Source organism: Engystomops pustulosus, chromosome 8 (assembly GCF_040894005.1).
Source record: "Engystomops pustulosus chromosome 8, aEngPut4.maternal, whole genome shotgun sequence".
Lineage (NCBI taxonomy): Eukaryota > Metazoa > Chordata > Amphibia > Anura > Leptodactylidae > Engystomops > Engystomops pustulosus.
Window position 1 is genome coordinate 68,077,967 of NC_092418.1, and position 23,253 is coordinate 68,101,219.

The window sequence follows — 23,253 nt, forward strand, 5'->3', positions numbered from 1 at the left end:
CATTAGTTTTCATTGTTCTGGCATTGTTGCCTGCATAGGATCATAATAGGACAACTCCGCTACTTCAGGTTCATACCCTAACATTATGGATGGAATTGGTATGGGCTTAGGAATTTGCTGTAACAAAGTTGAAAAAAAATCGCATTAGGTTTTTAGAAAAATTAAGAATTCTAAACTAATTATTCTGCGCATGGAACACTTTGAACAGATACTTTGCCAGAATAGTAGTTATTAAAATCACAACAAACAAAAAAATGGAAAAATAATTAAAAATGTTATTCCCCAAATTAGTAACAATGTAAATGACAAGAATATCATGACTCTCAGTTTGAAATGTGCGGTCACTGTAGATCCATGGATCGGAGTTCCACCAAATCACCAACTTGTCCCACCAAAGACATACAGGATGGCACACAGGTTTCACAAAGCAATGGGGTCTGACTGCTGTGAAACCCAATGATTAAGAGCATAAGAGACCAAACATTTTCCTATGAATGAAGCACTCACACACATATATGACTGGCGCTCTATTGACTTCTATGGAGTTAAACTATATCACTATCACTGTAGTCACATAAAAGCTCTGAAAAAAACACTGGTTCTATCATATATGATATAGCCCACCTAAGCATGTCATTTTTTAAATAGATTGAAATAAAGTTTTGGGATTTTACCAGAGAAATGACTTATTGTATATCAGCACAATTGCACTTCATTAACACCCCTTCTCCTGATCACTCGAGGACCCTGCAGTTAACCCCCGGGGATGTGCCACTTATCCTATAACCTGTGGACAAGTGTCTTTGGTTGGACAATTCATTTATTATATGTGACTAGTATATCATGTGTATATATGTCCAGTAGACTTTATGCACTCTTTGTAGGATTTCATGCTTCATTTTACAGTTTCCCTGACTATATACCTATGTTCATTAATGGTTACCTTCAATATTCGGCAGGGACCATGGTCTGTGTGCTACATATCCCTTTTGCCTGTAAGTTCCCTTCATTTGCTCTGATAACTTGGAGAAACATTACCTATGGCCATTGATTTGGGAATGATTAATCTGGTCTTTCCATGTACAAATAAGCATTGTAAATAGTGAGAAGGAAATAAGAAAACTCTTTTCTCGCTGTGCCATGCTGAAGTCCTACTACCCATCAAGGTTGTCACATGATATATAGGAGGGTTCTGTGGATGGTGGGAATGTCTGACTGAAATTGAATGGTTCAGCCAACTCTAGCGTAATGTATATAACCAGCTTCCTTAGAAGATTAGATCACCTACTATTCAGCTTCCTTGTTATTTCCCTTTCTTCAGTTTACTCATTCAATTTCTGTTAGGAATGAGTTGTCCCATAAGAGATCCTTAAGATCCCTGCAGTTCACTGATGACTGTCCTGGGATTCATGAAAACATCCTGAAATGATTTATACGGCGTGGTCAGTGTTCTACAATAATAAATACTGTTTCTTTTGGCTTCCTGTTTTCCGGTTTCTTTTCAGCGATGGCTATGTTGATGCTATGTAATTAAAGGTTAATACTATTTATTATAACTTGAGTGCCTACTGACTTGTATTTGTAACATTTCCAAGAAATGTCCGATATTTTACACTTGTTCTCTGGTATAAATTGAAGTAACATGCAGATGTTTGGAAAGCCATCTTAAGTAAGCAGGAAGCCTATCCTCTTCCTCCATGCACGTGTGTATCCGCAGTGAGTTCATTGTATCTTCGTCTGTATCCCAGTAGGCACATTCTCACGGAAGTGAGCTCTGAGGACTGAGGGTTTCACATGAACAATGAATAGTAGAGGCTTGGTGGAGAAAAAAATGCCATGTTTTGTTATGTTTTACTTTCTGGATAGAAAAAAGTTACAAATTCCAGGTTTGATTCAATTAAGGACATCCTTAAATCCTTAAAATATATATATATATATATATATATATATATATATATACAGGGAGCCATTAGGCTATGTTTACACGTGCTAGATTAACATTTTATGTTAAGATGTGACTTACACTCGGATTTCTTAAATGGATTTATCATGTAGCAGTTCACAGTAGCCAGAGCAAAGGGGAAGGGGGATGGATGAGAGAAATTTAAAAATTCATTAAAAATTTACAAAATGAAATAGGACCTTTTTATATAGGCAAAATCTGTGATTTAGAGGACTAGAGAGAGGGTTATATATCAATTTCTCGGACAAATAGAGCAACATCATTTCGAACCAATTCAGGCCCCAAAATTTTTTGAAAAATATGACTAAGCTTCTAATAATCCAATCTTTAGTGATTCGCTCATCTCTAATTATACTTTCCATCCACATTAAGCAGCATGTTTTATATTTTCACTAAAAATTTTGTTCTACCCCAATGCCAAAAATCTAGAGCTAATAAGCTAATCTATGAGCTAACATTTTACAAAGTATTTTTACATTTCCCTGTGCTACCACTTCTGATACAATATTTATCAATCCAGGTGAACATGATATCATACCATACAGGCTGGTAGGCTTTCCTGATCTGAAAGAAGCAAGTCAAGTGATCCCTAAAAACCTCAGTGGCATAGGATCCCAGGATATGAAAACATGGATGAGAAATAATGCCTGTATTAATAGAAACTACAGCAGTTAAAAACAGACTTGTTCTGGCTTGTTTTGATACACTCTTTGCATTGCTGTTGTTTTTGCCAAGTGTCCAACAAAATACATGCAAAATGTATTTAATGTAATATTTTTTTATCTCGGGATTATAACAATATTTAAATGTCTCTGTTATCTCCTCTTATAATTGTAATATGGGAGTCGCAATTCATGGCATGGTGCCAGAAAACTGGCATACAAGCCGGTAATAAATGCCCCCCAATACAGTGTTGCATGAGCTGTATTATCTTTAGGCCATGTGAATGCAAGCACCGTCTCAGAATTTTACAAAACCTGGCAGATTTGACATGTTCTGTTGTATGTAATAGTAAGGATTGTGTATGACAGTAGGCTATTTTAGCCTTATAGGAAATAAGAAATAACTGTAAGGCATATTTCCCCTTTTATGATGCCCGGGCGTTGTTCCTAAAGAGATCATTGAGGTAATTGGCAAACAGCATTTCAATCGGGTTTTAACATTAAATAAATGTCTTAATTTACATCAGTAATAGCACAAGTACTTTGCTCTATGTAATGTCTACCTTCCAAAGCTGCAGTAACTAGATTTTCTATCTTAGCCTGCAACGGTTTGTGCTCCACTACTTATGGCTGTTCTAAGCAAAATGTTTGTAATATATACGATTTGTCGCTTTCATCTGTTTACACAGCTCTGGTTACGACCCTAGGGCACAATTCACTACCTTTTCATACCATGAAAGAGCCTTTTCAGAAACCAACGCTGGCTTTCGACAGCACTAAGAAAAGTTTATTACGCGAACAAATCATCCACAATAGAAAAACTGAACGCTTCAACGCTCGGGGAAATCTTAAAGCATATTTTGTTGAAAGCTTGTGTAACATTTTCTTGGCAGCCTCTCGCTTTCATTCTACTTGGATTTGTTGAGGTCAAGAGGGCCAGGCACCTAGCTTTTAGTGGACCTTTGCCTCATGTGTAATTGGGGATTTAATGATGCCACATTGGGTTATTTCTTGTGTGCTTGAGTGACAGCAAGAATGTAGGCTTTTTTCTTGATGACAGTTCAAGGACTCCATTCCAAAATTATTGAACTTTTGCTCATTGTGCACTACAATGGACTTAAATACTTCTGGTTAGAGGTCATTCAGTTTCTTTGCTTTGACAGTAAAGCATCATTGTGGGTAAACTATAGGGACCCTTGTTAGTGAATGTAAGTTTACTTTTCTGCATGAACAAGTGTTGAATAGACAGAATAAAGCTGTATCAGTTGGCTTTCCTTAGTAATGGTAATCTGGACTTACTGACCATCAGTTTTTGAGACAACAGTATGTGTTCAATCTGACCACACTCATGAGAAAAGATCTATACACCTTCTGCTGAAAGAAGAAGACCTGTCATGGGAGTGCTCTGAAGAATAGTTTCGGCCACCAGCGTTGCTATTGTGGAGGAAACCTTAAAAGGCTTGGCCACCTTTACAGTAAAAGTGTCCTCCTATGTTCCCATTGTTACTAAACGTGTTTCTAAATGCCCTGTCACAGTTTTGTGTGATGAAATATAATTACCTGTCCTCTTCTGTTGATCCCAATTTTAGCAAGCACCATTTTCTTTGTGCATGGGTATGCACCCTGTGCGCATCGCCATCAGCAGAGCTGCAAGGGCGTGCTGTAATGCAGGAGTGTGCATGAAGGAGGGGTGAGAGATTACATGTTTCTCCAGTGAGTGAGGTGGCACAGACATTTTTTTCTTTACATGCACAAACTCTTAACAACCAATAATAGATAATATATCCATTATAAGTGAGACAGCTAGTGACCGCTACATTTGTTGCGATGATCTCATGGGTATTACTTAATGTTGCCCCAATACAGGGCAGTGGTAAACTGTTATAGACAGCTGGGCCCCCCTGCAACCAGTGGGGTCAGATCCACCTTTATTGCTGACAGTTTTACTCTTTTAACAGTAACAACAGTAACTAAGGTATTTGCCAAAAGGCTGCCAATATGAAATGCAGGCTTAAATAAAAAATAAGCCCATCAACAGCTTTGACACAGGAAAAATAAAAAAGCTATGACTCTTGGAATGTATTGACACAAACATTTTTTTTCCATCAAATATGTTTTACTGAACATAAGTACTACACTGCAAAACGGAAATTAACAGTGTTGATAACACCACATTTATTCCGACCCATACAATCAAAGCTTCTTAATGGATTATATGTACGTTAAAACCATTTCAATAAAAATACAACCCATGTTGCAAAAAAGATGCTGTTATTCAGCTGCATTGATTGAAAAGTAAAACCTCTTAAATCTTACAATGAAAAAGTAAAAAAAACACGACATGATCAGCCTGATTGTTAACGGGTGACAGGTCTATACCAGGGTGTCATTGTATTCCACAAACTAAGGACTCAATAAACTATAATTAGTAAAGGCCGTAAAAGTCTGATGATTGGAAATCTGAATGGATATACTTTATATTTATTACCAAAGCAGTAAATAATATCTAGTAATGTTGTGAAATAACCAATTAAAGCATGAAGAATTGAGTGCTGTACATATCCTCCTATGTAAGGCTACTACACAAGTCAGTGTGCCTTCCATATTTATTACTACTACACAAATAAGAACAACATGAGAATTTGCATTGGACTCCACAACTATCCACTATGTGGATAAGGGTATGACATCTTCCCCTAAACAAATCAATTTCATTATGCTATACCCTCTTCTCATGGGAGATAAGCTACCAATAGTAGTGTATGCCGACAGGGTATTGATGATGTATGGGAACCTTTGTTGCCTGAAGCTCAGAGAGCATTGGTACCTTCAAAAGAGCATATTCTATTAAAAGAATAAAAAAAGTTGTTTAATAACACACAATTTAGAAGAAAGTTCCAAACTTCACGAGAGGTCATAAAGCATTCAATTTGTCATGAGGGAATTATGCTTTGGGATAGTTTTGAGCATGATGACAAGTTTTGTAAGATATCGATCAGTCAATAAAGCTTCTATTATAACACTCATTTTTGTTGTATGGAGCTCAAGTGTGTCATAGTCACATAAAGGAAGAACCGCTGTTTTACATAAATTAGCATCACTGTGCTCTGGTGTCCCAAAACCATAGTGGAACATTTGAGAAGATTGCTTTCTCTTTTTTACAGGAAGAATTAAACATCTTTACAATTTTCATGGGATTCCAGTTCTATCAGTAGTGAACAAATAAACAGAAGTGGTACAGAAGGCTTAGAAAGAAGTCTCCGTAGACTGGCTGCAGCTTGATGTGTTAGACGTGTTACCTTGGCAGTGCATTTCCGAGAAGTAGGCAGGGTTAGCTGATTATAATTAATGAGAGAAGAGCATCCCTGGAGAACCTTTCTCTGTGTGATACAAGCTGACCGTGTCCCTGCAAGCAGACTAGCTACGGCTGAACCCCTCCAAATATCTCTGTGCAATAGCTGACCTATTTTCTCTGGTTTAATATATTCATGTTTATATAGGTTTATGTTTACAATATTTTGATGGCAAAAAGGTTAAGAACATTTAATATATTGAGCTTGAAAGTGGCCTCAACTAAGCCTCTTTTGCCAAATTTCTATAATTCTATAATACCCAATTTCCTTTTTCCACACTGTGCCTAATCTTTTCTTATAGCAGGTAATCTTTTCTTATAGCAGGTATGAAATGTTACTGTTTCCTTGGAAAGATTATTTTATGGAAATGCCCTAAGGACCAAACAACCTGTTTTTAAAGCAAGGCTAAAATGACTTGTAATGATTGAAAGAAAATCCTACAGGGACGTTAAACCTTTCTCCGTAGTCATGCCACAGATACGACAACCTTGAACAGTCTCCAAGAATCATAGTCTGTTGATGTATGCTTTCAAAGTTACTATTGCTGACATCTACCATGAGCCATAGATCTATGTGCCAATTTTTATCTGGAAATGAATTGCACTCGTGTTACAATCAGCTTGTAATAAGCTTTTTTCATACATGTCTCTTTTATGTCCTCTCATGCCCTGGCCAGTCTAGCTGGCATAGACTGACATGTGTGTTACAAGTCTTCTCATTACTATAAAACACTATCATGGCTTTCATTATACCCCACATGTAATATGGGCGCACAGCTATGAGCAGAAGGGAAGGAGCACCCTGCAGCTCTCAGGATTTTAGTTTTCTCGTTGTCCCATTTTATAGGCCATAAAATTTTCGCTTTTTCGTTATTGGGGCTATGTGATGGCATTTTTTTGCAGGATGAGATGATTCTTCCAGTGTTACCATTTTGTGGTTGGTATCCCCTATTGTTGAAAATTTTGGAGCTTTTTGAGGGCAGGAGTAGAAAAGCATCAATTCTGGATTGGATTTTTTACTTTTTGTTTTTGGTGTTCCCCGTATAGCCTAATAATCATGTTATCTTTATTCTATGGGTCGATACGATTATGGGGATACCAGACTTGAATATTTTTTCGTACATTTTACTAAATTTGCCAAATAAAACACTTATGTGGGGTAAAAACTATCATTTGTGCATCTCCGCCTTCCAAGCAGCATAACATTTTTACTTTTTTGGCTATGGAGCTGGTTAATGGCTTGATTTTTTTTTTTGTAACAGTATTATTCTGCAGTACATATGTTTTTTTGTGGGATTCAAAAGGTAAAAATCATAATTTTGGGCGAGTTTTTAAAAGTTTTTTTAGCTGTGTTCATCGTCCAGGTTCAATAATTATTTAATTTTATTCTACAGATTGTTATGGACGCGGTGATACTATGATTTAGCCTGTTTTTTTGCATTATATGTCTCTTTATATGTTATGGAGATTATGGGCATTTTTTATTGATTTATTGCTTTATTTTTTATTGAAAAACATTTGTTTTTAACTTTTTTACTATTTCCAGCATGGGACATGAAGAAGCAATCATCTGTTTGCTTGTTAATGATAATACTCTGCAATACTGATGTATTGCTGGGTATTAGCAGTGTCAACCTATGCACATGCATAGACTGACACTGTGCCTTTAAGATGACGTCAGAGACGCCATCTTTCAGGCACTGCCGGCAGGCAGCTCTGGGGTCCTGCTGGTTCGGCTCTGATGCAGAGCTGAGTCGGCATCAGCACCGCAGCAAATATATCCGCCTCTGAGCGCCAAGTCACTACGCTTAGCGACGGATTCCCCAGATTGCAAGATTATACATATATTGTATTGTAAGGGATTAGGCTAGGGATCGTCGTCTCCCGGGGGTAGATGGGCACAATTCCCCAACACAACAGTAAATTAACTGTCCACACTGTGCGATTTGGGTACAACTGACCACAGCCAGGTTCATTCGTCAGTAATAGAAAATAAACAAAACAGCAATAATAAAGCATATACCTCTCTGGCACTAACTATACATTGAAGTTCCCTACGCCACCTGGTGCAGGCCTACTGCCAGGTACCCCAAAAACTCATGGTAACACCACAGCTCCAAAGGCCTTTGCCATGGCCTGCCAGCTGGATGCAAATTACTCCTCATTAGTGCCAAAATACCCAGCTTTTCCACATCCAACCAGCTACCCTGCCACAATATATAATTGAACAATTTATATTTTAATACCTAATACCTCATTATTATCTAAAAATTCATGAAATCTGATTTTTCTCACTAATGTGTAAAATATATACTTTTTTATCCACGTTGTTTATGTGTATTTTATACACTTCTTTGTAACATTACTTGTACTCTGCAGTTGGTCTAATATCTGGGACATATTGTTAAGTATTTATACTGTCTAATAGGTGCACCCTGCTGCCACCAAAGGGTATTATAGCAGACACTGTACAGACAGCAGTACTGCAGGACGCTTTACCAGCTGCCTCCTTGAACTGGCACAGGTGCAAAGACAGTGGGAAGAGTCTAGGGAAGCCGAGGATAATTACAGGTTGCTGGAGCACCAGACCAGTCTGGAAGGGACTTGGGGAGACGGACTTCTTAAAAGAAACCTGTGTCAGGACACACAAAATCTCTTATTCTGTAGCATAGGTCTGATTATTGTGGTTGTTTCTATTTCTAAGTGCGTTCTCCTCAATTGTTGCATTTATGGTCTTATGGGAGACAGTCACGCGACATATTGTGTTCTTCCAGTAATCTGAATAAGCAGAGATTTTCTGACAATGGAAGATGACCAATCGTTCACTTTTCTTACAGAGGAGAAAGGACTGAGGACCAACAGATGTCTCATTGATCAATGGAGTCAAGGAGACATCTGGCCCTTTATGACCTCTCTTACCCTTATAGAGGATACTGTATATGTACAGAATGACATTTGCATATCATGATTCAGCCATCTGTGTTATACATTTTTCCCTGTATGACAGACTGCATGCCATATGTAGAATTGATTATCATCTCAATCATTTTTATATCACACAATTATAGATGATAAAATAATATTTGTGGGTATCCATACTACTATTGCAAACGGTATTGCTGGTGCCTGGGGTGGATTGGATGTATATCTTTGGTATAGTATGATCAAAAGTAGATGTGACGTTGTTCATAGGAAAATTATTTCATTATGAATTGTATAAATTATGCTGTCGGATATATTAGGCAGCTGGAGAACAGTCAGTTTATATTATGTTAGACTTTAAGAGTAAAATTGTGTTACAATGTGTTAAAAATGCTACATGACTCTAATTTCTATAATGGTAGTAAATCCTATTTAGAAAAATGGAACAATAATGAAGGAAAGATATAAGGGCAAATGCCACAATAAAATAGGGCACCTAAAAACATAAAGCCAGATTGCTCAAAAACGAGACTCAAAGGGGAGATGCTGGGCCGCGGTCCGTCCAATGCGCTGACTACTATCTGACTTCAGGTATACTCTACTATCTATCATTGTATGTGCACAGTATTATTGTTTATGATGTATTGTGATTTTTTGCACTTTAGGCTCTGCACTATGCACCTTGTTAAACTATGCATTATACGCCTTTCGATGTGCAACACTGCCCGACACCTACAGTATATGTTTTTGCTATGAAATCACCCATGTCTGTTTAATGATCTATTTTTTAGTGTATCTAATAAACTTTGTACGTTTTATCATCATTGATATTACTCTTTTTTATTACTACTATTTTTTAATAGTCTCTATAATGGTAGGTCTGTAGTATGTAGGACCATGTCGACAAATTCCCCATATGTCAATCAATTCTGAGATGCTCCTGAAAAACAAATCCAGTCCATGGATGCAGAAAATCCCTTTATAAGAATACAGTGTATCAAATCCCAGAATCTAAAGAGCTTTCTTTGTGTTTGTTTCTTCATCTTCAGGAATAACCTCTTGTTCTGTAGTAAAATTAATGGGGTAGGGGATGAGGCATAAAGGGCAGGAGTGAGTATAGTGCTCAGTTACTAATTGATAGTATAGTCACTTACAGTGCACATAGCTGTAAATATAGGTCTGTGTTGATGTCTCATTTCCTAGGCGATTTACAGAGCTTGACCACTACCTGCATTTTATAGCTTTATATTACAAGCACTTTAGATGGTGATGTCTCCTGAGTGCTTCTTCCAGTAATCTGCAGCTTGATTTCTCATGCAGAGTGGCTGTGCTCAGTATTTGGCCCTGTCTCCAGAACAATGCGCTGTCTTGTGAATCCTGTGCATCTGCAGATTGTGGGGCTTTTCAATGCTCTTGTGCAATGGTCATAATTAACAGTGTGTATTTGCTCCAAGTGTCAACACTGACCTAATTGACAGGATCCCAGATCCGAGCCAGTGTTATTTTATAATTGTTGCTGATATTCCTACGCAATAGGCATCATCACATGAATAGCACTTACAGGAAACACCATTAAACACAGGAGCTTAACAGCCTGCTGTTATCCTCAAGTAGCATCAATTCACATTCTAATTGCACTTAGGTTACTGTTGATCTGCTGCAAACGTTCACCATGAACATAATAGTAGCCATTCATAATGGATTAGAAGAAAAAAGAGAAATTACCGAAGTCAGCATGCCATATTTATATACAGTGCAACAGGACACTTGTGTGATCTGCAGCTTTAGGATTATTTTCTTTGCTTTACTTTGCACCAATAAGTCTAAAAATTCATTAAAGGGACAACATACCCGCAACAGAGCCAGCATTGATGCTAAGCATATAAAATATGTCATTGACTTTCAGCTTTAACTTGTCGTCTTGCACATTACACAGCAAAACCAAGAATATCACCCAATTCATGCCAAAAGAGGCAAAATGAAAAAAGGTAGATCTGCTTTCCAATGATTATATTCTCTCTACACATAAGCTGTCCACATAGACGGCTACTGGGCACATGTGCTGTAGACGCTGGATAATGTATGATGTCTCACCATACCCTACATGGTGTCTACACGCTCATAGGACTTGGCTGTAGGCTAGGTTTTCCTACCTTGGACAGCTCAGTACTCTGCAAGGTTGTAAAGTTCTCTCTCAAGTAATTATTGCTTAAAAGGTTTCACATATGGATTTGTGAGTCTTTTCTCAGCTGCAGTTGAGCCGTTTTGTAATGTTAGATATTTTAGAACATGACATATGCTGTTTGAGGTTTACATGAATTTTCAGCTTGTGTGTCATACTTAGGGGGCATTTCAGATAAGAACAATATTTTGTGATGTACTGTTCATCGCCAATGTTATTTAACATAGAGTGAAAGTTATCCCATTATGGACCATAAAAAGGAAAATGGATTTATTATCTACACTTGTATGGTCCAATTGTGTTAGGTGAAAAATTAAAATAATATAATATATTTTTTTCCTTTTTCATATTCTCCTACAGGGGAACAATGTGGATTGAGCTTATGTGTAGATGTGTTTCTAAAATGAATTTTTAAACCAGATCCATGTACTTTTTCAACAAACTGTTAGTGCCCGTGACACATGGTCAAACTGTCTGCACTATTTCTATATTTGCTTTCATATGCCTGTACATTTATAATCATCTTCTGACGCTATTTAGGATATTATTTTAGTATTCATCAAATAATCCTCAATGTCATTCATGAAAATAGCTGAAAACATTTAAATAAGATCCGTCAGGTGGAAAAATCTGAGAAAAGGAACAGAAGCTGAGCATATGTATATACGATTTGGATCAGATAGACGTATGTGAAAATATAGAAGGTGATACTGGCTGTACTCCTAAGACAGACAGTGGAAGTCCATTGACCTGCCAACTCCGGATGATTTACAGATTTTTTTTTATCAGACTGGGTACACTGAATGCTGTCAATCACTGGATTTTGGATTAAGCAGGACCTTTAATGTCTTGCCTAGGAATCCTGTCCTGGATTTTCTATTCTTTTTCACTATATATAAGGGTATATTCACACGGCTGTCTAGGGGGATGTATATGCGGCGTACACAGGGTAAAGATAGAGTGTGTGCGGTCACCTCCTCCTCTCCAGCTCACAGCAGTATGCCCGCCCAGCTGAATATATGTAGTACAACGGGCACATGGCTGCGCTGAGAAGAAGAGGAGGGGATGAGCACCCCCACCCTTCTCCATAGAGGAATATGGCACATGCCGCCGTAAGCAGAGAAAAGATAGGACATGTCTTATCTTTTCATGGGGTACGGATCGGTATGGCCATGCGCCCATTGCCGTCTATGGGAGACGTATACAGGCCATATATACGTCGGCCGTATAAACATCCCCCATACGGCAGTGTGAATGCAGCCTAAGACTTATCATCTCCTCTCCTTCTGTCATATTCTGCTCACATAAGGCCACAAGAAATCATAAGACAAGGTACACATAACCATTAAATAGAATTATGCCTTTTATTCTAATTAATATAAAACCTTACAACGTATGTTGGGATATATTTTCTCAGTGTAAACCCCACCCCTTGTCATCCCCATCTCTAAAAGATAATGTGCAATATTTGCGTTCCACTATCTTTACTACAATAGCTGTAGAAAATCCATTTGTGTAGCTGAACCTATTCCTAAAATAAGTTCAATTCATAATAATAGAGGGTTCAGACATCAATAAAATAGCGAGGAAGAATGTTAATGGCAGACTGTGCTTTATGCTTGGATTTGCTATTGTAAAAAGGCTTTTTTCTTCTTGTTGTGCTTTCATAATGGTATGTGTGTCAGAATAATCTATCCTGACACCTTTTTTTCAGCCTGAATTTCAGTTACATGAAATATTATGGAATAGGTTTCTCATAGCAATTCATTAAAATTTCAACTCTCTCACTATGTCAGCCTCTAAATCTCCATCATATTAGACTGGCCCTGGGCAACCATTTTAATAACCACAAAATAGCTTATTTTCCAAAGCGTTTAAACTCAGAGGAAATATATCTATGTTTCCCATTGTCTCTAGGCATCCATTATGTTTTATAAAAGCTGTTATTGTCAGTCTGCTAACCATTACCCAAAGTTAATAACATGTTAATTTCTCACAGTATAACTTCATGCAAACCCCTAATCCAGCTCCATTTGTCAATGAAAGTAGCGTAAAGTAGTTTTTTTATGCTGCGTATTTAGAAAGTGTTTTAGATAAATTGGTATTCATGGTGCTGTTTCCTGAATTCCACTGAGAAGTTGTTACAGGCTAGTAAAAAGAAATGGGAGCAGAATGAATGTTATCGCAGCCTTTCAGATATTCCTGGAATGCTTGGCAGTGATTTTTTTTTATCATTTATTGTGCACTAGCAAACAGATGCTGTAAGCCCTTTACATCTCGCTGCTAAAGAGAGAATGACAGCAGAATCCTAAACCTTCAGAAACTTATTTACCAGTGGACTTGCAATGTTACCCAGGACAAAACTACTTTTTTTCTCATAGACTGTACAAGTTCTTACAAACCTAGAACACATTTCACACATCACTAGCTTTATATATAAAAATGCTGCTTAAATTTTTATTTAAAAAACAGCTATGATCAGAGGATTCCACTTCATGTAGGTCCTTGTGATGCAACATTGATCTGTTTTGTTGGGTATTCTACTATTCAGAAGACTGCTAACACTGGCAAGCTGGATCTGTGTCAATACTTGGTATTATAACATGAATTGTTAGGTGCTGTTATCAGATCTGCAATATTACATTTTCCAAGGCAGGCTCATAAAAGGATAATTTTTTCAAGTCTTTTTTGGACTGCAGGATGTTGATATCCCTTGTGGTTTCCATTAAAATAAGACTTTTCTCAGAAGTGGCAATGAACATACCATAATATAGGGGCTGCTACAGAGGTACTTGTACTTAGAGGTACAGGGTACTTAGCATTTTCTTTTTAGCTCCCACAGTTACTTAGATATCAGTTCCAGTATCTGACTATTATAATCCTCTCAACTGTCAGAGAGGAAGTGCTGGAACAGAGGATGATGCGTATGATAATCTTCTCTTACAGTATCATTAGACACATCCCCTCCTCTACTCAAGCACCTCCTCTCTGACAGTGGAGAGGATTACAATGGATGAGATGCAGAAGATGATATGTTCCACTAAAACTGTGATACAGTCCTTATATTATGGTATGTTCATCTCCACATGTGAGAAGTGGGGAAAGGTCCTCTTTAAAGGGTTTTTTTGAGAATCCATACAAAGGGTTTGTTTGAGAATCAGTTATATACAGTATATCATAGGTAGATGCCTTAACATGTAGGGTACTACTGCTGGTGCCTCTACTGGTTATATGCTTCCTATGACTCGAGTGATTGTTATAGATAACCAAGTGCTGTCCTGGACTGTCTTTATTTATAACAGCACTGCGCATGCGTGCTCCATTCACCACCATTGGGTATCCCGGCCATCAGACCCATAACCTGTAGACTTGTAAACCTATCCTGTTGGTAGAGTCATTTTTGATTCTGCGACAACCCTTCTGAGTAAGAAAAATTAGTCACAGTTTATGGATTACTTCTACCGAACTCTTGATACATTCTACCCTTAAAGACATTGTTGTAATTCAAGTGAACTTTCTCAAGAACTATTTAGTTAACATGTCAATAGTTAATATAAAGGAATGAAAGGAAGGAGAGAAATGCCATGTTCCAGCTTTATTTAGCTGCCACTCTCTCTTTCCGAATAAATTTGACAATATGAAATAAATATAGAACGCTGTAGTTATATATGATATTTTTGAAACATAATAATGCCAGATGGTCTGAGTACAACAACATGGCACTAAAGCTTGAGCATGGAGCAGAGACACGTAATGGAGTGCCGCAGAAAGCTGCCTATGATTATACAAGGTCAATAGACAGTCTGGTGCCTTACAGTACTGGGGCTCTGGGTTTAAATCTGACTAAGGACTACATTAACTTTGAGTTTGGGTGTTCTCCCTGCACTGAATAGTTTTATTTCCCATAGTCAAATACATACTGATAGAATAACTGGTTTCCATTAAATCAGCCCCTATTGTATATCTATGATCAGGGATTGCTGAATGATGACACTCTCTGTACTGCACGGTATTAGAAACTCAGTGTCATATTATATGTGTATTGGTTTTATACATGACTGTACTGACAACATTAGGATCACACTAGGATCACCTCCAAATCTTATCAATATAACTCAATTGTTTTAATGTTTGGTAACATGTTTTATCAAATATACTATTGCTAATTTCATTCTTCTGTCACTTCATAGACTTGTCTGGAGTTGGAACGGTACTTGCAGACCGAACCAAAGAAGATGTCAGAGACATTTGGGGAAGATTTCGACACTTTCTTGAACAGCTCCATTTCTCAAGGTACAGATGGATGTGGCCGTAAGCTGGATCCCATTGTAATTCCATTGGACATCAGTGCGTATGAGAAGCGTCCCAGTATGGACCTGTTACTTTCACAAGACAAACTGCTGTCAGAAACATGTGTCAGCCTACAGCCTGCCAGTTCCTCTACAGAATGCTATACATCTGTAAATCAGGCACAGCTTAACGCAGTGACGTCACTAACGCCGCCATCTTCTCCGGAACTCAGCCGGCATCTGGTAAAAACGCCACAGTCTTTGTCTGCTTTGGATGGAACGGTAACATTAAAACTGGTAGCAAAAAAAGCTTCTGTTAGTTCTGGAAAGGCCGCAGAATCCTCTGCCATATCATCTAAATGTGGCCTTAGTGACAGTGAGCAGGCTGGGAACGCAGGAGACGCATCACCTGAAAATAAGAAAAGGGTTCACAGGTGCCAGTTTAATGGTTGTAGAAAAGTCTACACAAAGAGCTCACATCTGAAGGCCCACCAGAGAACACATACAGGTGGGTGACCTCATCTTATACTGTACTGTATACTGAACAATGCCTGTCTACAGCAGGGCAGCACAGCTCTCTTCTCTTAGTATTCATGTACAGATTTTATCATCAGCTGGATGCTCATTGTGGCAGATTTCACCTTTTGCAATGCAAAAAGACACTGAGGCCTGCACATTTTGGAGACAAAGTTTTCCTTCACATAATCTTTAACCTGCACCTTTTGCCACAGAATCCAGAAAGTAAATCTTGCATTATTAGCCGTCACTAACACGTACGGCTGTCAATCAGTCAGCAAGACTGGAGTCCAGTCCAGTCAGCATTGTGAATTGATCAGTTCACATTCATTCCTATCTGTAGACTCTATACACTTCTAATTTCATACCGTGGTTTAATAAGATTGATATATTTTGCTCCGATCCTAGAAGTATGTGTGCAGAGGATATATAAGGAGCTGTACATACTGCATACTCAAGGCAAGGCCATCTTCCAATAAGAGATATTTTACTAAAATATTGTAAATGGTGTCTCTCTTTTTGGTTGATCAGTAGAAATATGCCTGCGTATCATTGGTATTTTGCCATATCCATATTACCAGAACAAAAAGTGGCAAACAAGCAACACAGTGGTCAGATCACAGAAGGGCATTGACAAAATACAGAAATGGAAAGATTAGACGGCAGATACATTAGAAAATTGAACATGAGCCAGGAATTGATTCTCTCCTCTTCTCCTGTAGCTTTTTCAGCAGACAGTTTAAGCCAATTAGTAAGGATTATCTTCTGAAAATCATAAAATCTTCATAATATCCAGAGATATATTTAACAGTACATAAAATCTGCTTTAATGCTTCAGTATGGAAGGGGTCTCCACAGATGAAGGTCTGCGTTTACAGCAAATGCAGTAGTCACTCTAGTCTTTTATGGTTGGCCCTACCACTGACAATGTGAGCAATGGTAATTATAAAAATGTATAGAGGTGAGCAAAGCATCCAGGATTCAATAAGTTGAACCTCCATTTTTATCCAGGATTTGGCTCAGGTCTGCATTGAATTTATCCAAACCAATTTTGCTCATATTATCCTGGAAATGGGTATATAACCCCCTCAAGACCTCTAAATCACAGATTTTTCATAAAAAGCTTCTATCTCCTTTTGTTAATTTTGTTTTACAGATGTTTTCATTTTGCATCGATTATCGCTCCTTCCTAGGTTCAGGGATGAATGACAGTATTAGCTAACCTCCATTTTGAAAGATTCATCCTGAGCTTCTGAAAAGATTTGGATTCAATTCAGTGCCAGGATCTAGGAAGCAACAAATAGAATAGATTTGCTCAATTTTAGTAAAACTAGTTCTCCACCTGAGGGACATGGAGGACTCCCGACTACCCCTTGACGGCAGAGGTAGGGGAGAGAAGTGTCAGGCTTGTTGAATGCCCAGTCCTTTTGTTTTCAGGATCATAAGGTCCTGGCAGTTGCTTTCTCCCGCTTTCCTATTAATATATAGGTATGTGGTGCATGTATATAGGGAAGTTAGCTGTCTGACAAGTATCTTATTCATATATCAAGTCTTCCAGAACTCAAACATTTGGTGATGTATTCTATAGTTACTATGCAAATACACACTGTAAAACATGTAGCTTTAGACACTATAGAAAATCACAGACTGCACATTCAGCTCCAACAAATGACAAAGTCAGCCCTGCTACATCTGTGTGCAGACATCTGCTAGCATGTGAATGTGAATCTGCACATGTTCTGTTTTCTCACACTCCGGATGTAATTGATTTGTGTGCATTATTTTCCATGAACATTTTCCGTAAGATGACAGAGATGGGGTTAAATGTTACATTTGGTTTTCCCTTTACCCTCCAGAGTCTCAATTAATAACTAGAGGAGGTGAATAATCTATAATTAGGGCTATACAGAGAGCCAGAGAAAGGTGTTACAGAAAGAGATGGGGCTGAGTAAAAATGAATGGGGGTGGGAGAGCGCCATGATGACTGTTGCTTAGTAACCCCTTCAGCGGTAGATGCAGCCGGATAATTTGCCGGCCTGTTAGATCCTGGGTGCCGGCCCTGGCTTGCTACTCAGCTGTTTGTTCTGTTGCTAGACTACTGCATCTCTTCTTTTGCTCGCTCTACATCCTGACAGCTAATTGGCTGGCTGGCTGCGTGGTGTTTCTGCCGGGTACCAGTCTGAGCCTGCATCTCGGCTGTTATCCCTGGAGGCAGGAGGGGGAGGGAGAGCGAGCGAGTGAGAAGGATATGTCAGCAATTAATGGAGCACAAGTGTAAATTCTACACAATGTCTGCCACCTGCGGCCCCCTGAATCAGCCTAAAAAAAAACAAATCCTTTCTTGCCCTGAGCACATCACAAGCCTGTCCTTCCCGGATTAGCTTTGTGACTTTGTTAAAGGATGGATGTTGTTTTTATTTGTTTTTCTCTCTTACTGGAAACGCATATAAATGAAGTTTTATCTTTAGTCCAAATTCTACAGCAAAGAATAGGTTAAATACTGTAAAGAAATACAATCAGAGACATGACTATTTATATCCCTTTGTTTTGATTTTCATTTGTTATACGTTTGTTGCATAAAACATAATTTAGGATAGGTTTACAAAGGCAAAACCAAGAGAAAGCCACAGGAACATCTGCAACTGCATGTACACATTAAATTCTGCAGATTTTGGTGCAGAAATCAAAGTTGAATATTTGCTACTGCCTTTACCTAAAATAAAGACCTACTATACTCAACCCCTATGTAGCCTGGTCTCTGCTGCTGGATTTTACATGCCCAATTATATGCTAAGACATGTGACCATTATAACCTTTGACTGTACTTCACATTTTTTTTTACTGATTCTTGAATAAGTGGCAGCAAAATCCACTAATGGGATTTTCTCAGGGATCTTGACTTACGCAAGGTATCTGTAGTCATTCTGCAACATAAATTGACACTTGCAGATGTAAAAATCCAAATCACAGTTTTAGTTCTCCATTTAAAATGTTTGCAGATATAAATGAGATTTGACATTTTTTCCACTGGCAGTTCTGGCACAAGTTAATATCACCTAATGCTCCTATTCAGAAGTTCTATTGGCTAACTATTCTCTGTCCATAAAATTATGTCACCTTGTTACATCAGTGTCTGTGTGCTATTTTCTGTTGTTGTGTTTATTTTATGTTTTATTATAAGAACACAAAACTGATATCTTATCCGTATATATCTATGTTCTAAAACAATGGACAAAAACAGATCTTGTTGACTATGATGCTGAGATTTTTGATGAAATCTAGAATTGGCAATGCGGATGTGAACATAGCCTTAGTCAGCTAAAGAAATATCTAGAAAAAAAACAATTGTAAAACTAAAATTAATTGGCACAATGCATTTGGCACAATTGTGGATCGAAAGTCCCACATGGCTGCTTTCAACCGTTCTGCGAACCACCCAGAAGATCCTGTGCTCCATTGACTTCCGGACTAACATGCCACATGGCCGAAACCCAGAATTTCTGCCGATTGTAGGGGTTTCATCAGCCAAGCCCCCCAAAATCATATATTTATCCCTATTCTGTGGACCTTCATCCATTAACTATCATATGATGTAACATCCTTTACAAATAAGAAGCCTGACAGACCTGGTCTATCCATGACAGGTACTGTGAACCTCTTTTTTTGATGAATAGGGCTGTGTTTAATTACATCAATGCAGAACCTGTCTGCTTACAATAAAGGAGTCTTCTTAAAAGAGTTTTCCAATCCTTTTTTTTAAACCCCTTTCAATCTTACTTCACAAATAGCTGACAACAGTTTAATTTAAATAAATAATTTATACTTAACTTTAAAATCTTCTGCCAACATTGGTCATCCTTCATTCTCTTTCTCACAGGGTCCAACACTGCAGCTAGACACATACCAAGGTGGGGAGTGACCATTAACCCCTTCTCGCCAATGCCCTATTTTATTTTTGCATTTTCATTTTTTGCTCCCCTTCTTTAAAGCGTAACTGTAAAGTGATTTTACCAAATTTACCATAACAATGCCTACTGTGTCCTGCTCACCATTTTCTTTCCAAAGTTATGGCATTTTCTGTTCTGAAAGTGATTGCCAAAAATGTTTCTCACCAGAGTTGAAGTGGGCAGAGACTATTATCTGCCAGTCTATGCCCTCAGGCTGAGGCCAGTTAGCTTGCCCACAGATCCCATGATGCCTTGTGTTCTCTCACAAAGCAATTCAGCATTAAATCCATTTAGTTTCCGACAAGAAAATCCACTGAACACTTCACATTGTACACACAGGATGTATATGGTGACAGTCTGGCAGTTTCCATCACATGGAGGAGCACGGGACATGTAATAAGTGAAATAAATCATAAGTAAACTAGTTACATGAAGTCTATAGCCTGTGCCTTATGAACACTGAGGGTTAATAACTTATCTGCACAGGGCTGATACTGCCGATGACAAGGTGGGGGAAGGGAGCAGCATGAAGAGAGTAGAGAGACAGAGAAAGTTCTGCCTTCGATGGAGGATCTCATAGGGAACAAGGGAGATCTTGTACCTCACTATTCCGTGCAGGAGTCTTGTATGCACTGTCATGGACACAACCAACACTACTACATACATTATTACATGACCTCCTCCACTGTGAGCAAGGAGCAGCAGCTTCTCCCCTCCCTTAAAACAGATTAGATAAACAAATCTACGGACTCCAGGGCTTATCAGCAGCAGTAGAGGAAGAAGCCATTGCAGCACTGAGGTGTAGTGATGGGAATTCCGGCTCTTCTTAGTGAGGTGGATCATTAGGCTCTTCTCTCTAAGAAGAGTCGGTTCTACTGGCTTCTTAACGGCTCCTTATTAAATATATAATAGGGAGCTGCAGGCCAGTCATTCACCCAACACCACGCCACTTTTATAGCGATTGCATCGCGTTAAAGGAGGCATGGTGAGCCAGTTAGAGGCGGGGCTAAGTGAGCCATCGGCTCACTGAGGTGATCCGGCTCAAGTCGTTCACAAACAAGAACCGGTTCTTCGTGCCGGCTTGTTGGCGAACGACACATCACTACTGATGATGAGGGGGAAAGCAAATAAACTGCTACATATAGGTTACAAAGATAATAGGCAAAGTTGTTTTATATCCCAAGAGCTATTGATTTGTGAAAATAACCTTTTACAGTTACTCTTTAAAAATGCATAACTTTTTTACCGAATTTTACAGTGCTTGTTTTCTGCATAACAAAATTTTACTTTCTAGTTCTGGTATTTAATTATCCATGTGCTTGGCACGATTCTTTTGTGAGCATTTGTGCTTTCACTGTGCACTCCAAATGACACCTCTTCTTTATTTTTTCAGTTGGGATTATTGGTATACCATATTTAATTAAGTTTAATTTGCCATAATTGCAGATTGCCATATTAATTGCCATTTTCTGAAACAAGTGACTTTTTTATACTTTGGTGTTTGCAGCTGTGTAAGGTGTCATTTTTTTTATAGAACTTGATGATGTTTACACTGATACCATTTGTCGGACTGTACGTTCCTTTTATCACTTTTTATATATCGTTTTTCATGAGATGCAAAATGACAAAAAAGTGGCTTTTCAGATATTTGCCCGCCATTTTACAGGGTTCACCGCCAAAAATAAGAGTTTTTTAATATTTTGATTGTATGAGACTTTTGGTACACACAATAACGCATCCATATTTATGATAATGAATCAGTACTATAGAAAAGGGGGTGATTTGAACTTTTAAACTAGAGTACTTTTACCCTAGGGCAGTGGTGGCGAACCTATGGCACGGGTGCCAGAGGTGGCACTCAGAGCCCTCTAAATGGGCACCCTTGCTATCACCCCAGGGTAGAGTTTGTCAAACAGGACTCAAGGCCTCTTGCAGTCCCAGGCAGCCCAGGACCCCAGAAGGAAGCTTCAATGATAATCCAAACTTCTTCTCCTTCTATCTACTGTATTGGTGTCCTCAGGTGCCTACACAATTTAAACCTATGAAAGAGCAGGGAGTAATTAGTTACTGCTTAAATTGTTGCATTGGCACTTTCCAAAAAATACGTGGGTTTTGGTTATAGTTTGGGCATTACTAAATGGTTTGCCATTACTGCCCTAGGGATCCTGATTGATCCTACCATATGTTGCCCTACTGCAGTATAGCAGTTAATGGGGTTTTTCAGCAGATTGTAACACATCTGCGGAAATTACAAGTCCTGGGATCACTGTAATTGTCACTCTCTGATAACGTCACAGGGAACACCAATCCCAGCCATCATCCAGAAAATCAATTTTTAAATTCCTTGTAAATTGGTTGTAAAAAGTAACGAAGGCTGAAAGATTAACACTGAAGTCAAGCTCTCCCTGCTTCAGAATGCCCCGTTTACTGTGCTATACACCACACTTCCGACTTGGAGAGTCAGTTAGTGATGATACTGGGGGATGATCAGGGGGTCAGTACAGAAAAGGGGGTGAGGAGGACCTCAATGCCAAATCCTTCACCTCTGTGACTTCATAAAGCTGGTTTACATCTCACAGATTTTCTGTTGTCAAGCTGTTTCTTAACAATGTCCTGGTAGGAGGTTATTAGGTCAGTCTCTGTTGACAGGTACCCTATAAGGAGATAGGTCAGCACTGAAGCGGCAGGGGAAGGGTAACGCAAGTATTGCATCTGTTGGACCTTCCCCTATAGAATAAAACATGTAATGCAAAATAAAAGCATAACAATGTATGTGACTTAGCATTTCTTATTTATACACTTTTGCTGTTGTCAAAAATCTGTCAGCTGTGAACAATATGTGCCCCGTACATCTGCGAGGCAGACATTAAAATGTCTATTTTATTGTAGTAAGAAGATGTATTTTTGCAGAGTTATTTAGTGTAAACAAGCAGCGTCTCTCTCTAGTCTGTATTTAACTGGCTGCGCTATTGTACTGCAATGAAAAGCATTTAAAAAGTGCACCGCTGGCTACATTTATCACCCTACTCTTCAATTCAGGCAAGGATGATAGCAGAAGGGAGGGAGAGAAATGCTACAGTTTGTTGTTTTTTTTGCTCAAATAAGCTTAAAATAAAAAGTGAATTGATTTTGTAAATACTGGTATGTTTTTTTTAGTGTATAGTGCTCTTTTGCAGACTTGGTATATACTTGGTAGCTGCACCATGGATACAGACAAACCTCTGTATAGTCTGATTCTGCAGTCATTTATTACTCTGCTTCTTCATGGTAACCTACTGCGCTTATGAGCTGTAAAAGGTGTCAGGGCAGGATTGTCTTTTGGTTACATGGCGTATTATATATAGTTGGGCTTTTTTTTTCGGGAAAAGCAACATAAAGGCATAATGCTATCCCAGATGTGCTATAAACACCAGATTTATG

General features: G+C 38.4%; 1 protein-coding gene across 2 annotated transcripts in view; it reads left to right on the forward strand.

Moving 5' to 3' along the window:
• KLF7 (KLF transcription factor 7) overlaps window positions 1–23,253 on the forward strand; it is an 84,785-nt gene that overhangs the window by 46,418 nt on the left and 15,114 nt on the right. Inside the window, exon 2 of one of the 2 annotated variants that reach the window (XM_072121052.1) lies at window positions 15,272–15,700. In XM_072121052.1, coding sequence (XP_071977153.1) covers window positions 15,272–15,700 — 429 coding nt within the window. Of the gene's footprint in view, window positions 1–15,271; window positions 15,879–23,253 lie in introns of both variants that reach the window. The other variant, XM_072121051.1, reaches the window with a different exon arrangement.